Source organism: Mixophyes fleayi, chromosome 2, assembly GCF_038048845.1.
Source record: "Mixophyes fleayi isolate aMixFle1 chromosome 2, aMixFle1.hap1, whole genome shotgun sequence".
NCBI classification, from domain to species: domain Eukaryota; kingdom Metazoa; phylum Chordata; class Amphibia; order Anura; family Limnodynastidae; genus Mixophyes; species Mixophyes fleayi.
Window position 1 is genome coordinate 202,916,757 of NC_134403.1, and position 15,483 is coordinate 202,932,239.

Below are 15,483 nucleotides of genomic sequence, written 5' to 3' on the forward strand. Positions count from 1 at the left end.
TGGGACTTGTAGTTTCACAACACCTGGAATGCCACAGGTTACCCAAGCCTGCACTAGACTCATAACATTTGACAGACTGTCCTACCTGTTCTTGTCACTTTTACCACCTGTGGCTGCTGGTTTCTTTAGTTGTGGCTTGTCTGGATCTTGGAATGTTGGGGGCCCTATTTGGAACAAATAATGGGTACATTTAGAAACGCCAACCATCCCTGGCGTTAAATCATTAGGACCCACAATTAATACTTAGGCCTTCCTACAGCCCCAACATTAAAGTAATAGTAGTCCCATTTAATAAACCTATTTCCCTCCTTCCAGACAGCCCCTGCAATAGCTTAATCGCATTTACGTATAATCAATATACCTATTTCCCGCAACCGTCACTGCCATTAAATAAATAAATAGACTTCATGCTCCTCAAACTCAGCCCCACATTCAATTAATAGCCCTCAAACCACCCCATCTTAAATTAATAGTCCCCACTATAAAATTAAATTGCCCCACCTTCATCCTACAAACAGAATAGCTTCCATTATTTAGCCACCATTTACCACACACATTACATTGCCACAAGCCCGCTGTGCCATCACACAAACATTACTGTGCCCCTTTATCACCATGCTGTGCCTCTTTATGATCACACTGCACCCTCCATGCTGCTTTTGCCCCACCTTCATCACACTCTGTCATGCTGCTTTGGCTCCTCTTTCACACTCTGCCATGCTTCTTTGGCCCTCCTTTTCACACTCTGCCATGCTGTCTGTGCTCTCCCTTTGCACTCTCTGCCGTGCTTCCGTTCTTTCACTTACCTTTTCTGTCGTCTTCATGCTTCTCTTCTGTCTTCTTCCCGACTCCTCTCTGCGGCGCTGAACATCAGGCGTGATGTCACTCCCGACATGCAGTGCGAACGGAGCAGAGAGGAGTCGTTGATTGCCGCGGTGACGTGAGGTGTGTTTTTTTTTTTTTTTTTTCGTTTTTTTTCTTTACGTTTCCCGCTTCCCCCACCAACGAAGAGGGGAGCGGTCGGGGTCTACTGGGGTTTGCCCGGTCCCCCGGCGTGCCAGTCCAATCCTGCACCTGTCTAACCCCCTGTCACTCTGTTGTTAAGGTGCATGAGTTAGGAAGTGCACCTCCTTCTCTAGCCCTGGCTAACTCCTGGGCATGGATGTAGATGACTAGAGGGTCCCAGCACATGCACAGTATTCAGCAGTCTCTTTACACGTGCTTGGAAACAAGTGTGGTAAATTTAGGTTGCAGTGCAAGCAGATGTCTCAATAATTTGGGTGCCAGACCATGTCTATAAAAATAAACTCTTTATTTGCACTCCTCCTTTTTTACTCCAGGTCAATACCGGAGTTGCAAATAACTATAAATAAATATGTACACCTAGTTTCTTACTTCATCACTGTTAATCATCCCTCCTCTGCAGGGACATTATCCTACGGGCTATATTGCATGCTCTCTGCCTCTCCTGGGATTCTCACACTCACTGAGAGGGTGTCAGAGTCTGCGCAAATTCCAGTCTGTTGCACTCTCAGCCTTGCCTGGTGGATCTGATGCGCTCACTCACTAGTGTCCTCTTGCAGCCTGGATCACATTGAATCATACTTGCCCACTCTCCTGTAATGTAATTCCAGGCGACTCCCAATTTCTGTTTTGGACTCCCAGGAGAGCAGGACATTCTCCCACATGATGCACACTTCCTAGTGAAGTGGGCGGGATGTGGACCCAATGACATGAATTGCGTCGATTTGACAACACCAGGGGATAAAAGAAAAGTTGGCAAGTATTCATTAAATACTGCTAAACTGCATCCCTCTCCATAGGGTCTGTTTACATGCTCTCCCCTCGCTAGGTTTGGGGACTGAATTTGACACATCCTCAATGATACCAAAGCCTTGGCAGCGACCACCTTTTTTTTTTCTCTCAGGGGCTCTTTATTATTATGGGGACTCCTTCCCCCTTCTTATAGCCCTCTGAACTGGTGTGTCTAGTTTTGGGTCCTAGTGCTGGAGACATACATTCAGTCACCAATTCTTATTCTACTAAGAAACCGTAACCTTTCAATATAAAATAAGGCTATATAGATATATATATAGATATAGATATAGATAGATAGATATTATATAAACAATATGTAGCAATTCAGTGTACACTTAAATTTTACACAGATAATAATGTCTCCTAAACAGTGTTCTGTTATAAGCTATGCTTCCATAGATAAGTGTTGAAATCTAGTTGACAATTATAACTCTGTTATACTAAAGCAGGGCTAAAAATAGTGGCGTAAAGCTTGTTATGTGTTGAGCTTGAAAATGAGCCGGGACATGGGGTGAATAAGTACTCTGTACTAAATTAATTTGCCAGAATGGCAGCTGAATGACAGCATCTTGTTCTCAAAGCAATTCTGGGAGATGCTCACTGAGATTAAGCAACAATATTGTTTGGAAGTGAAGCCCAGATATTTGCTGGAATTGCTAGTATGACTTAAAATATATATACATGCAGCACATCATTTACATATTGAAAACAACAAATTTGCCCTTTTGTAGTCCTCTTGTTGCCATCACTCTACCGTCTCTTGTGATGAAGCTTTTGAATGGGCTTCAGGTCATGAATGTATCTAAAACTTCTTCACAACCCAATAATAAAAATAATTAAGTACTAGTAAAGTGAAAATGTAACGAGTTCTATAACAGCAAATCTTGTAACATTTACAAATGTGTAGGTCCCTTTTTAAAAGATTTTGGTTAAATAGACACAATGGTTTGAATTGCATAAAAAAATGTTATGAACCCTATGAAGTGACCATACACACAGATGGCTGCAGGTGCATATTCTACGCAGTACATTGTTCATTTCTGAATGTGACCTGCACTATTTTTTATTTACTTGGGTGCACTGTGGATTGACATATTTGAATAACCATATACTGTATTAAACATAATAACTTAATGACCAGAGTCCATGTAAAATTGCTTTTTAGGGACCATTTTCACATGCATACCAGATCTGTTTTAGATCTGGTGCATTCTGTTTAAGTGAATTGACTTTAGAATAGTGATCAATTGAAGTCATGACTTCAAATGCTGGATGGACACGCTACTCTGCTCGCTGAATATTTGTTCTGTCTGTAGTTTGAAGTTGATGCCGTGAGTACTGACTGTCTTGTTCATACCGCCCTTTCGAATACTAAACAGGCCCCTTAATGGAGGGAAGTTTGTGTGTAGGAATAAATGGTTATAATCACTTATTTCCAGTAAAAATAATTAACCTTAATGGCGCTAAAGTGTGTAACTTTTATAGAATCGATTAAAATAAATTGTCATCAAACAACAAAGAATAATAAGCAAAATAGTCCCAAAAAGTAAATTTATTGCAGCTCTCAAAATGGGACTAGTAATGCCCAAAATTTGTAATAAAACAGATTTTTTTTCCCCAATATCCTTAAAGGTGTTGTCCACTGTTGCATTTCAACCAAACGTCCCTTTGATGATGGTTTTCTCCAGCTTGCTCCTGCATACTCTGAAATACATTCACTTTCAGTCAGAAATATTTGTCTGGGTGAGGAAATTCTTAGGGATAACTTTTTTTTTTTTTTTTTTTTTTTTTTTTTTTTTATAAACCCTGAGATTATTTCTTGTAGGCCAGTTGTCTAGATCTTCCTGATATGCTGTAAGCTCATGGAATTTGTTGTGCAAAACAAGCACCATGTTGTCTGCATTGCTAGGCACACCGACTAACTGCTACTGGCTGATCTTTAACACGCTACCCCTTCTCCAAGGGCCAAGATCTTTGTCACCACCTCTTTGATATTTAGCGTAGACCGTATGAGCAACAATAAACTTTCGAATCTCTTCTATAGCTGCTTTGTCTGTTCACTGGCCGCCTCCTTCTCCTCAGGCATCTGATACGTGTTGCCACTGGAGGTAGTCTGTGATCTCTCATTCCATCTTTTCTTGTAACTTTGGTTGACATAACTGTATTTTGCACCAGTTCTTTCTGATATCCAAAAGGAATACAAAAGCTGGTCTTAAAAAGCTTACAAAGGCTGGATTTATGGCCACAGTGGTCACAGCTCTCATGGTAAGCGGCCACTTTGTCTCGTGGCACATGTTTTTATGCTCCTTTTCGGTTAAGAACATTGCAAGCCCTTCATAGCACTTCAAAAGTGTGCTATAGTCAAGCTTCTATAAAGCTTCTTTACAGCATGATGGATGGACTGAAATCTGTGTGCTATAGTTATGGAGCACGTATTACTGAAAAGTTGAAATTAACAATGGGTCTGGTCTTAAAGTGATAGATGGAGTTTGAACTTTCAACCATCAGGCTTTGGTAATGCACCTATGGATGCTTTAGGGGTATCTACGCAAATAGGCTGTGCACTTCTGTAATTGATTTTTTTTAAGTGTCTTTTTTTGCTTTTGGAGCAAAAACGTAGCACCAATTACATCCATAGCATCATTTAGTTACAAGTAGTTGTTTCTCTTGCTGTTCTAAGCAGCAGACATATACTTGTTGCCAGTTAATGAAACTCGAATGAGGGAACTGTATAAAAATACTGATTCCAAAGGTACAAAAACAATATTTGAACTAAAAATGGCACTGTAAGTGTCTGTTGCATTTTGGTTTAACAGAAAATGAAGTTCACCAAAATGGGACATCAGCTTGCTCGAGCACTAGTGTATGTTGAAGAGGAAAGGAATTTCAAGGGCTGTGAGAAACACACTTTGGCATCCAAGTGATTTCCTGCAGTTGTTCTGAGCAAAGCCATGAATCTTAATTGCAAAAAATCCCTTAAAATGATTTTTGGGATTAGCTCATTGAACTATACTTGTTGGGGAATTTACAGGCTGTTGTATATAGTAAACCACTGAGGCTTTATTGTGATGTGTCCCCATAAACTTGCCTGGATAAAATCAGAAACATGCAAGTCTTCTAACTATTATTAAAAGTACTTAAGATGAAATTGTTTCGTTAGTTGAACTTTTATTTTTGTTATATTACCAGAAAACCAGCAGATTTACAAAATCTTGCCCCAGGAACACACCCACCATTTATAACCTACAACCATGAAGTGAAGACTGATGTAAATAAGATTGAGGAGTTTCTGGAAGAAGTGCTCTGCCCTCCAAAGTGAGTGTACTGCCAAACTTTCATCAAAGTAGCTTCATGAAAAATGTATGTCAAAGTGAGGGATAAATGTATTAAGCAGCGGATCTGTCAAATCGCAGATATTCACGATTGTGACCGCCATATTTAAAACAGCAATTTCATTAAAGGCAAAACCCAGCGAGTTTTGCCTTTAATAAAATTGATGTTTTTAATATGGGTAACATAATCCCGAATATAGTCTATTTTATGGGATCTGCTGCTTTAATACATTTACCCCCTGTCTGCTTTTATGTATTGAGCATGTAGTAATTGTGATGGTGTATACTGGATGTCACTGGTCTCACTTCTCACATTTAATTGAAAACCGTGCTCAAGCACACCTATACAAACTTTGAATATAGGTGCTAAATGTACACTAATCCTCAGCAACCAAAAGACTTTTGTTTTGATAGTCTGATGTACATTAGATAATATTGGTGCCTTTTTTTGTACATAAATAATGTTAATAATTGAGCCCTGTTTCATATTCGTACATAGGGCTCACGTTTAGTGTTGCACATCATAACATTGATTTTTTTTTTTTAATACAATTTGTAGCACTGTGCTTGTATACTATTTCTGAGCCTATTGTGAGTTGCACTTTTCCTCTCCCCTTGAGAGGCAGGTCAGATGCATTCACATGCAAGTGCAGTACAGCAAGCATTAGCAAGCATACATTATTAGCAGTTGCTAATGTTATATAGACAAGTGTTCAGGCTGCTCTTTACTTATGTTAAAGGTGCATCTTCACATGCGTTTCTGCATGAGGCCCATAGTGTGTGTGTGTGTGTATATGTGTGTATATATATATATATATATATATATATATATATATATATATATATATATATATATATATATATATATATATATATATATATATATATATATATATATATATATTATATATATATGCCGTCTCAACAGGGTGGAACAAGCTGATCAGTGTAATACTGTATTCAGAATAATATTACATAAAGCATTATTCAGGTCGTCAGGTTGAAAGCTGCTGTGTATCATCACAGTGCAGCTGAGTGTAAAGCATGTGTTTTTGGTTTTAGTTTGTATTGTTTTCTAAGTGAACAGGTTGGTTGATCGCTGTGGAAGAATAGGAAAACAACTTTCATTTAGAAAGAACATTACAACGTATTTTTAGCATACTGCAAATTAAAATAGCATTGATAAAATGGACTTGGACCTGTTCTGACAGTTTTTTTTAAAAGAACACATGATAACCATGTATAATTTATAGCACAAACCAGACTAATTGAATGAGTTGAGCAACAGATGTTAAGGTAAGATGTGCCTGTTGTGTAAGGCTGCTTCAGACAGACGCACATTCACACTTTACACTTATAAAGCATTATCCTAGTTACATCTTGTAACAATGAACACAGAATGCTGTCCTAATATATATTTTATGAAGGTAACATTTTAACTAATATTCTTCACATAGGAAACACTAACTACTGAACTCATAACAGCAGCTTTTTCATTTAAAAGTGCTAGTGTTATAATATACAGAGTGTAACTATATTTTTGTGATCATAGTTTGCTATGTTTAGAAAAGATTAGTCTTTTATAGATAATATAAGGGGGAAGGTAAATTTATTGATATTTTTTAACAAATGGCTTTGTAAAATATCAAGTTAACTTTAGGTTTTGTGCCTCTGTAAAACAAGACGTAATCTTTATATCTGCAGCAATATACAGTATATGAACTGTGGAAGAGTAGAAAATACTACACTTTCTTAAAGAAGGCCTTGTACTCAACCGACTGAGCATATTCCTTTTTGCCAAGAGCTTTTTTTGTTTTTGTTTTTGTTTTTGTTAAAATCATCTTTTGCAGTTTGCAAAATCAAGAGTGAACAAATGAAGTGTACAATTTTCTTTAAACACATTAAAATGTAGTATCTTGGCAATGAGAGTTACCCACTGTAGTGAAAAGACCATGCAATGGTACACTTTTATGTAGAGGTATGTGTAACAAAGTGTAAGTAAACATTTCTACAAATCACATTTGCCCTCCTTATGCATAACTAATAACAAAGAGAAGAGAACCAGTTATGTTAAAGGGTTAATCATGTTTTAAAAAATGTAATAACTTTTTAGTTGTACCCAACTTCTTGAGGGGTTTTATGTAATTGAAATTCATCCATTTGGTAACTTCATTTAAAATTTACTTCTGGTTCCTGAAGGACGTAGAATGGATACTTTCTTTTTGTGGAAAATGTTTTCATGAAATATGTTCCCTTTATTAAATATTTCAGGTACCGCAAATTAGCAGCAAAGCACCCAGAATCCAACACAGCCGGCATGGACATATTTGCTAAATTTTCAGCGTACATCAAGAACTCCCGGCCAGATGCTAATGAAGGTAAATGTTTAACTGAGCAATAACTAAGCACTTGCTCCTTGTAATGACCTCCTGACTCTCTGCATTGTGTAACCACCTCCATTTTAAGACAACCTTTGGTGTGGGAGGAGTTATTAAATATGAGAGAGGGATCCCTCCCACGTCTTTACATAAAACCTAAAACTGGATCTCTCAAAAAATAAAATCGTGCTTGATTGCAGGCAAAACTTGTACTGAAAAGCCATCCATTTATGTCAATGGAGGTGTATGGAACATGTCCGTAAAGCTCTTTTGTACAGCTATAGACAAACGTTGGTCCAATGCGAATTGACTCTTGGTTTCTGGTAACTGGCTACCGACCGTACCAACCATATTTGTCATATGTGGGGGCCATATTTAATTAACGTCGGCTCTACTAAAAGTGGTTGAATTAAAATTTAATGTCTTGTACACATTTTTGTGGCGTTAAAGTAGTGATACAATTTCACATATAAGGGAAGATGAGCTGTACAAAACCTATATTGCTGTTAATAATAACGTGTATTTTCACTATATAATTTACGTTTCACGCTGGCCCTGTGGACGGGCACCAGCGTTGTTACCTTTCTCTTGAAAGCGGTGATTCCGGTATTCTGATTACACCATTGGATACGTCTACCATCTGCTCTGCGCATGTGCAAGCCTACTCCCTTCTCTTATGACCTTCTACTTGTTCCCCATTGGTTCTTGCATTTTGGAGCTCTACTTAAACCTCCAGCTTCCTCCTGTCTAATGCCTGTTTTTCGAGTTCATTCACCCTCTGTAAGGACCTGGCTCCTTTCGGTCTAACTCACCTGCTGTGCTCTGAGTTACCACCTACGGATCTACTATAGTTCTATTCCTCTACTGCCCTCAGAACTGCCGCTGTACCAGTAACTCGCCTGCTGCTGTTCTGCGCTACTAATGTCGGGTCAGCTACAGTGCTACTTCTCCAGTACTCCTCTGAGTTGCCGTCATCTTTCCTCCGTGTCTGGCTCCGCCTGCTGCTCTGCCCAACACTCATCCAGGGAACTGCGGGATAGGGCAGCGAAGTCCATACACCCTTGCAGGGGTCCTTGGTGAACACCACGTACCTGTTAGATTCCGCGCTCCTGAATGAGTAATATTACCTAACAGTTACAGGGGATCCACTAAATATCCACGGGATTCGTGAAATTACGTAAAAGCAAAAAAGTGAAGGAAACGCCATCTAAATTAAATCTTAACATATGTCTTCCTATTCATTCAGATGAGGGATCAACAAAGGGACATTGTCAAGAGAAACCTTAAAAGAGGACTAAACCCCAAAATTAAAATGTACATACTTGAAACCTGAAGGTAAAAAAACTGCCTTGACATTCTACTGCAGCTCTATGGGGGTGAAGGGGTCGCATAAAAGTCTGATTGAGCAATTGCTCAATCCGACATGCCACAACTTTAGGACTTTTGTCCTAATTGAACCTGATACAGGGCAAACTAACCAGCTACTTACATCATTTCTGATTTCCCTCTATTCCAGAATGAGAAAAGATGAAGATTCTTCACCCTCCTAAACAATGTCCGTTATAAGCACTCATTAATGTCGTATAAGCACATAATTTATTTCGGGCACTATATTTAGCTCTGTAATACATAGACTTTTTTCATATATATATTTATTTGATCTTCTAAGTTGACTGAGATAATGCTCAAGGATTAAATCATGATTTTTTCAAATATAAAAATAGTGAATGTAACTGCAATTTCCATCACACTCATGGAACCACTAAGCTACGTCTCATCATTAAGGACTATATTTCACTCGCGGGTCTCTTGCAGAACACAGAAGTGTATCTGTAGAGCAGTGTGACAATTTCTTTCTTTTATACATGTAAAAACTCCTTTCAGGCACATTTTATGTGGGGGAGAAAAAAATGACTGGTCTGCATCTAGAAATGTGCTTCACCAAAGTTTGACATGGATGTGCAAAATGGGTCCAAATAAAAGTATAGGATCAGACCTGAAGACTGGCAGCTCAGAGCTCATGAAAAAAAATCAAGCTCCTGTAAAAATGCTGTTATATTTTCCATAATCAGACGCCGCAAAAAAGGAAATTTTTGCTTTTGAACTGCTCTGCAGAACTGCATTGCTACACCTTCTCCATACTGCCACACCCACGCCAACACCACCATCTTGCTGCCCAAATCTAGGGATACATGTGCATGTAGAGATGCACATTGAGCCTTAAGCAGGTTTTGCAACAGATAAATTGCCCTTCACAAAGGACCTCCACTGTATACATAGTTACATAAAGACATTGGATGTACTTAATTCAGGGTAAAATGCAGGGCTGTGGCGACGGTACACCGAACCTTCGATGTGGACTCCTCTGTTTAACCACTGATCAACTCTGGCTCCTTCATAAATAGCAAATGTATATTAATTTGTAATAACAAATTTACTGTAGTAGAATGGTCGCACAAAACTTTTTCATCACACACCATAAATCATCAGGCTACTTGGATTAATTGAGCATAAAATATATTATTAAAATTTCAAGAAAACAGCGCTAATTACCTTTGAAAGTAAATATGCAACAAACTATTAAATATATAAAATAATATATAAATGGAAGACTAACAGAACAGGATCGTAATAAGCTGTCATGGTTACAACCCTTTTATAATTATATTACTAAATGCTTTCCTTTTAAATATATTTAACTGCTCTGTGTATGGTGAATCTAATAGAAAATGGAATAATTACAGAAAATAGGATATCTCTTTAATCAGCATTATATTTTGTGGTCTAATAGTCCTATGTATACATCTATTTGAGCAAAAAACCTGAGCACAAAAATGCTGTGAGATAAAAAAATATGCAATACTGTTACTCAGGAAAATAATAGCCTCTGTCAGATCCTCCTTGCTGCTGTGCTTGTCTTTGTTGGGGTTTTTTTTTCTCGGCTTTCTCCTCCAGCCACTTTGCGTTTTTACTTTGTACCTGCAGTCGGTACACTTTTCCGACTCCATCCAAAGTTGCCCTGGTAAAATGTAGAAAATCCCAGGAATAACAAAATGGCTTCCAGACTTGGGTATTGCACTTCCTTGTGCCATGGAGAAAACTGCATCTCTTCTGACCTAGGAACATTTCTCACTATTTACCATCTTTCCTCCATGGCACCCCTGTTGGGGAATGTCTGCTAGGCTCCTCCAGAGTTCTCTTCAGTTGCAGTACCTTTTGTTTCTGCCAGACAAGCAGTGAGTATTTAGAACCTGTGTGGCATTTAAGAATATAGAATAGATAGAAAGATAGGATAATATATATTGGTGCAAGTGTCAGAGATGGTAGTCGTGCTCTTTTTACAGTTGATATAACATAAAAAAATAGAAAAGTATACGCCCAAAAGTGATTGTTTTAAACAAAGTGTCCAGAGAGTCTGTGGCTTATTATAGACATTCTCCTAAAACACAAATGGAAACCTAAAACCAATGAGTAAACAACAATAAAATTAAATTTACATTAAAAGAATAGTAGTGAACATGATCTCACCTCCTCAGGAGCAATACTTAGTAATGCGATAGGTACAGTGATGTATGTATATATTTTCCGTCTAGTGTGCGTCTCCTACACTTTGCTGCCCTCTGCTGCTGTTCTATTGCAACAACATTTTTGTAGTAATTCCACTATGAATTGTTTAAAAGTGGATGTTTATATTAGCCTTAGAAACTGGCAATAGAGTATATCGGTTCTTATGTGACAAACTTGGAGCCTATGCTGCTTATTATATACAGCAACTAGAGAATTGCAGTCCTTGTTTATAGCTTGTATTTCATTCTTCTTTTCCCCCTTAGTTCTATTGTACACTACTGTGTAAAAAAAAAAAGGAAGCATTAATGTGCTGCTTTTACTAATGCAGAATGTTATGTAATGCTCCTCTATAAAAATTGTAGGTGTAACAAAGTGTATGTATGTGTGTTCATTTATATTGTGCTAGAAGTGTATGGATTGGGATAAATACAGTTGCACATGATATTGATTGACAGTCTTTTACTCTAAAGCTTGCTATCATACGATACATAAAGAGCAGTAATATATAACATAACTTGTACAACTGAGGTTGTAGAAGGACAACAGATAGTCTGATGACTCTGGTACACAGTTACAGCAGCACCACTACTTCTACTAATGTGTACTGTGGTGCATTTAAGCTGTGCTTACTGGCAGGAGTGGGTCAGTCAGTTGCTATCTATGGAATAGTATAGTTATTTTTTTATTTATTTCTCTTTTTCTTGTAAATTAATTTGCTGTCCACACATTCTGTATAGCAGTATTTCACATAACTTGTGTCCGTTCTTGCAGCATTGGAGAGAACATTGCTGAAAACACTGCAGAAGCTTGATGACTATCTGAACTCGCCGCTTCCAGATGAAATTGATGAAAATAGTATGGAAGACATTACAGTTTCCAACCGTAAATTCTTAGATGGCAATGATATGACTTTAGCAGACTGCAACCTCTTGCCGAAGCTTCACATAGTGAAGGTAAAAGAAATGAATCTTGGAAAATGAGCATTGCATGGGGGGGTAGGGAGGGATGTCTTGTCACTTGTCAAGCTAACTTTTTTTTTTCTTACATGTCTTACTGTTGTGCAGGTGGTGACCAAGAAATACAGAGATTTTGACATCCCACAATCCATGACTGGGATCTGGAGATATCTGAGCAATGCATACAGCAGAGATGAATTCACCAACACTTGTCCTGGAGATCGCGAGATAGAAATAGCATATGCAGATGTAACCAAAAGACTTGCCAAGTAAACTGTGCTTTGAAAACCAGACGAGGCCTTAATTTCAACAGATCTTCTCTGGAGTTTCTTGTGGGACAAAACCTCCATATTATTATTTTTTTTTATAATCTTTCACAATGTCGTTCTTTTCATTTCCAAAACCAAACCTGGTGCAAAATGAGGCCTTTAGCTGTCCCATAAAATATTTTTTTGTTTTATAAATCTTATTTACCCACCATTTAAGAAGTGTATTTGTGATATATTTATTGGGTTAAATAAAAAAAAATTGTCTGCCAAGTATAGTGTTAAAATAATGCAAATCTTGACACCCTTACCTAGAAAATGTATTTTAGTTTAAAGTTAACTAATGATATCTTGGATAGGGTTATACATTTATTTATTACTAGTCTATTTCTTAATTATTTGCCGTCCAGTTAAATGAGAAACTGTGCCAAACTTGCTGTCACTTTTTTACGCTGAACAAGTGTACACCCAAATTGTGACAGTACTTACCATTGTCTGTGATTTTTAACATTGTGAGGTTTAATAATTGCTATAAATAATTAGATAATATGTTTTGCATAACTAGAAATCTATGTAGCCTGTATGTACTCCTCTATGCCTTTGTAAAAGGTGGAGTGTTAAATTGCTTATTTATATTATAAAGCCAATAATAGAAGACATGAATGTAACCTTTTATTGTCATCACAATTTTACGCCAACCACGAATAGAAGCAAACTTACAGGATTTATGTTTAAAGGGTTAACTTAACAGTTGTACCTGTGACTCTTAAAACCTCACTGTTTGGTCGACTTTTATAGGGGTGTGTTTTTTGTTTGTTGGTAAGTTCTGCCACTATTAACTGGCTGTATGATATCCATTAGGAATCCATGGAATGTTGGTTGGAAATGCCAGAAAATGTAGTTGACTAACTGCAAGAGTTGCGAGTGCGATCATCGGCGACTAACTGGGCCCCATCTGAACTCGTCCTTTGGTCACAGACCCATATTTCGTCCTTAAGTCTCAGACTGGATATTTCTTGTTAGAAACTTAGAGGACCACTAAATCTACATTCTCTAATAAGTATAGTGTTCTAATAATATTCTATACCTATTTGCAGCCTGCCTGGTCTTCCGGTCTCATTACCTTTGCTAGTTATTTGCATCTCACCATGCTACATCTGTTCTTTATTATAATCTCCTATACTGTGCTTGATATCTTCAGGGATTCAGAGAGACTCTTTTTGGGGGAGTCTTTTCTTTTAAAAGGGGCCTTCACAAATGCTCTAATACAAATACTCTTATACAACAATAACTTAAAATTAAAAGAAAAAATCAATCTTCAGCTAGACTCAACTTTATTTTTATTGGTATTTTACTGACTTTGTATTGTATTTTTACAGGTAATGTGGTTGAAAACATGTGAATATATTCACCTCACAAATAACACTTGCATTAAAGTTTGATAAAGCACTGTTTCCTAACAATGTCCACTTTTATGACTTCTATTTGAAAAGTATGATTTATAGCTGAAGATAACTTTTAGATTAATCACGCTGTATATAAAAGCAATGGTTTCTCAACCTTTTAAAAAAATATATTATTTTACAGAATGATTTTGCTATTTTAATAACATTATGGGACTGAGTGTCCCATGGTATATTTAATGTTGTTGTAGTCAAACCTCTACACTGATAAGTTTCTATTTGCCCCTAAACCTCTTTGTTATTACACTTTAAACGTGGAGTGGAAAAGGATCTGTGTGACTTCGCCCTATTGCAAGATATCTATAATCTTATTATATTTTAGTCATTCATTACATGAATTATATCCACATAGAATTTGGCATGCTTTAGAGTTCACAAATAGATGGTAAAGGGTAACATTTTCTGTATGAAGATTGTCAATCTGAGAATAATCTGAGTTACAGGAAATGTACATACTGTATGTTACACATCACTGTTTCAACACGTTTCATATCTGTCTGAAACACAGTAAATCATGAAGGGTTTCATGTGACAGGAGGATTAAAGATAATTCAGGAGGCTATATGGTTTGGTTACACATGATAAAGTTTTGTTATTGTTTGGAAGGGACAGAATAGGTATATTAATGTGTGAAGACATTGCTTTGGTTTTATGTCTTGCTTTCCTTAACAAATAAAGTGTTATGTTTTTTGATGGGGTGTCTTGAGTAAGCATAACAAATACCTTCTAAATTCACCCAGACAAAAAAGATTGTCTACTTTGTGCAGATAAAACTTAAAGTTCTGAGAAGCTGATTTAGCAAAAATATATAAAACAGAATGTATAAGACGTATAGGATGGCCACCTACAGGCGTGAGGACATTTTGAACTCATGGGGAGAATTCAATTAGATACGATGTTCCTCAGGGCATCACGGTCGTGGGATTTTTACAGAAATCTCCGCTGAGTTTTCCTCCCTCCCCCCCCCCCCCCCCCCCACAGAGAGGAAACATGAGTGGATATTTTACTGTAGTAATTCCCCCCCATAGAATTGTCTCTTAGACTAGTGTCAAGCAAAGTATCTGTTTGTAGAGCTATTCCAGCCAGAAAAGCAGGGCATACCGTCTTTTTCAAGGTATAGAGCTGCCGTCTTAACTTTTTATAATTGGACGGTCCCGATAACAGCATTACTATTCTGATGTAGAAGGTGAAAACAGTTCATTGCAAAGTAGGCAAAACAATAGAATACACAGCAAATGAATAGCCAAAACAAGCAGGAAATAAAGTGCTTTGTGGGGAATAGTTCCTTACAGTGACTAGAGGTGATGGAACAAGTTATGAATGTGGGTGTAGGAAACAGGATCAGAGCCACTGGCAGAGGATATAAGAGAAGAGGATGACACAAGAAAAGGGCCCTGCTCATGACGGCTTATATGCTAAGGGGGAGAGGAAGACGGACAGGTTGACACAGAAGGAATAGGACAACATGAAGGTGTAGGGAAAGGTTAGGAAGTAAGCGGATAGGCTTTCATGAAGAAATGGATTTTGAGAGTAGGTTTGAAGCTTGGATGGAAGTACAGAGCCTGATTGGGAGAGAAAGTGAGTACTAAAGCAGGGAAGCAGCACAGAAAAAAACTTAGAGGAGGGAGTGAGAGGAGGTGCTCATTAGCAGAATAGAGAGGGACATGTGGCTAGAGATGTAAGGGGGAAGGATTGGAGGAGAG

The 15,483-nt window shown here is 37.7% G+C and overlaps 1 protein-coding gene across 1 annotated transcript in view; it reads left to right on the plus strand.

Annotated features, from left to right (window-relative positions):
* Positions 1-14,473, plus strand: part of CLIC4 (chloride intracellular channel 4) — a 37,017-nt gene extending 22,544 nt beyond the window's left edge. The window contains exons 3-6 of the mRNA XM_075195371.1: positions 5,008-5,133; positions 7,422-7,528; positions 11,867-12,048; positions 12,160-14,473. Of these exons, the coding sequence (XP_075051472.1) occupies positions 5,008-5,133; positions 7,422-7,528; positions 11,867-12,048; positions 12,160-12,324 (580 nt within the window). The 3' untranslated portion in view covers positions 12,325-14,473. The remainder of the gene's footprint in view (positions 1-5,007; positions 5,134-7,421; positions 7,529-11,866; positions 12,049-12,159) is intronic.
* The last annotated feature ends 1,010 nt before the right edge of the window (positions 14,474-15,483 follow it).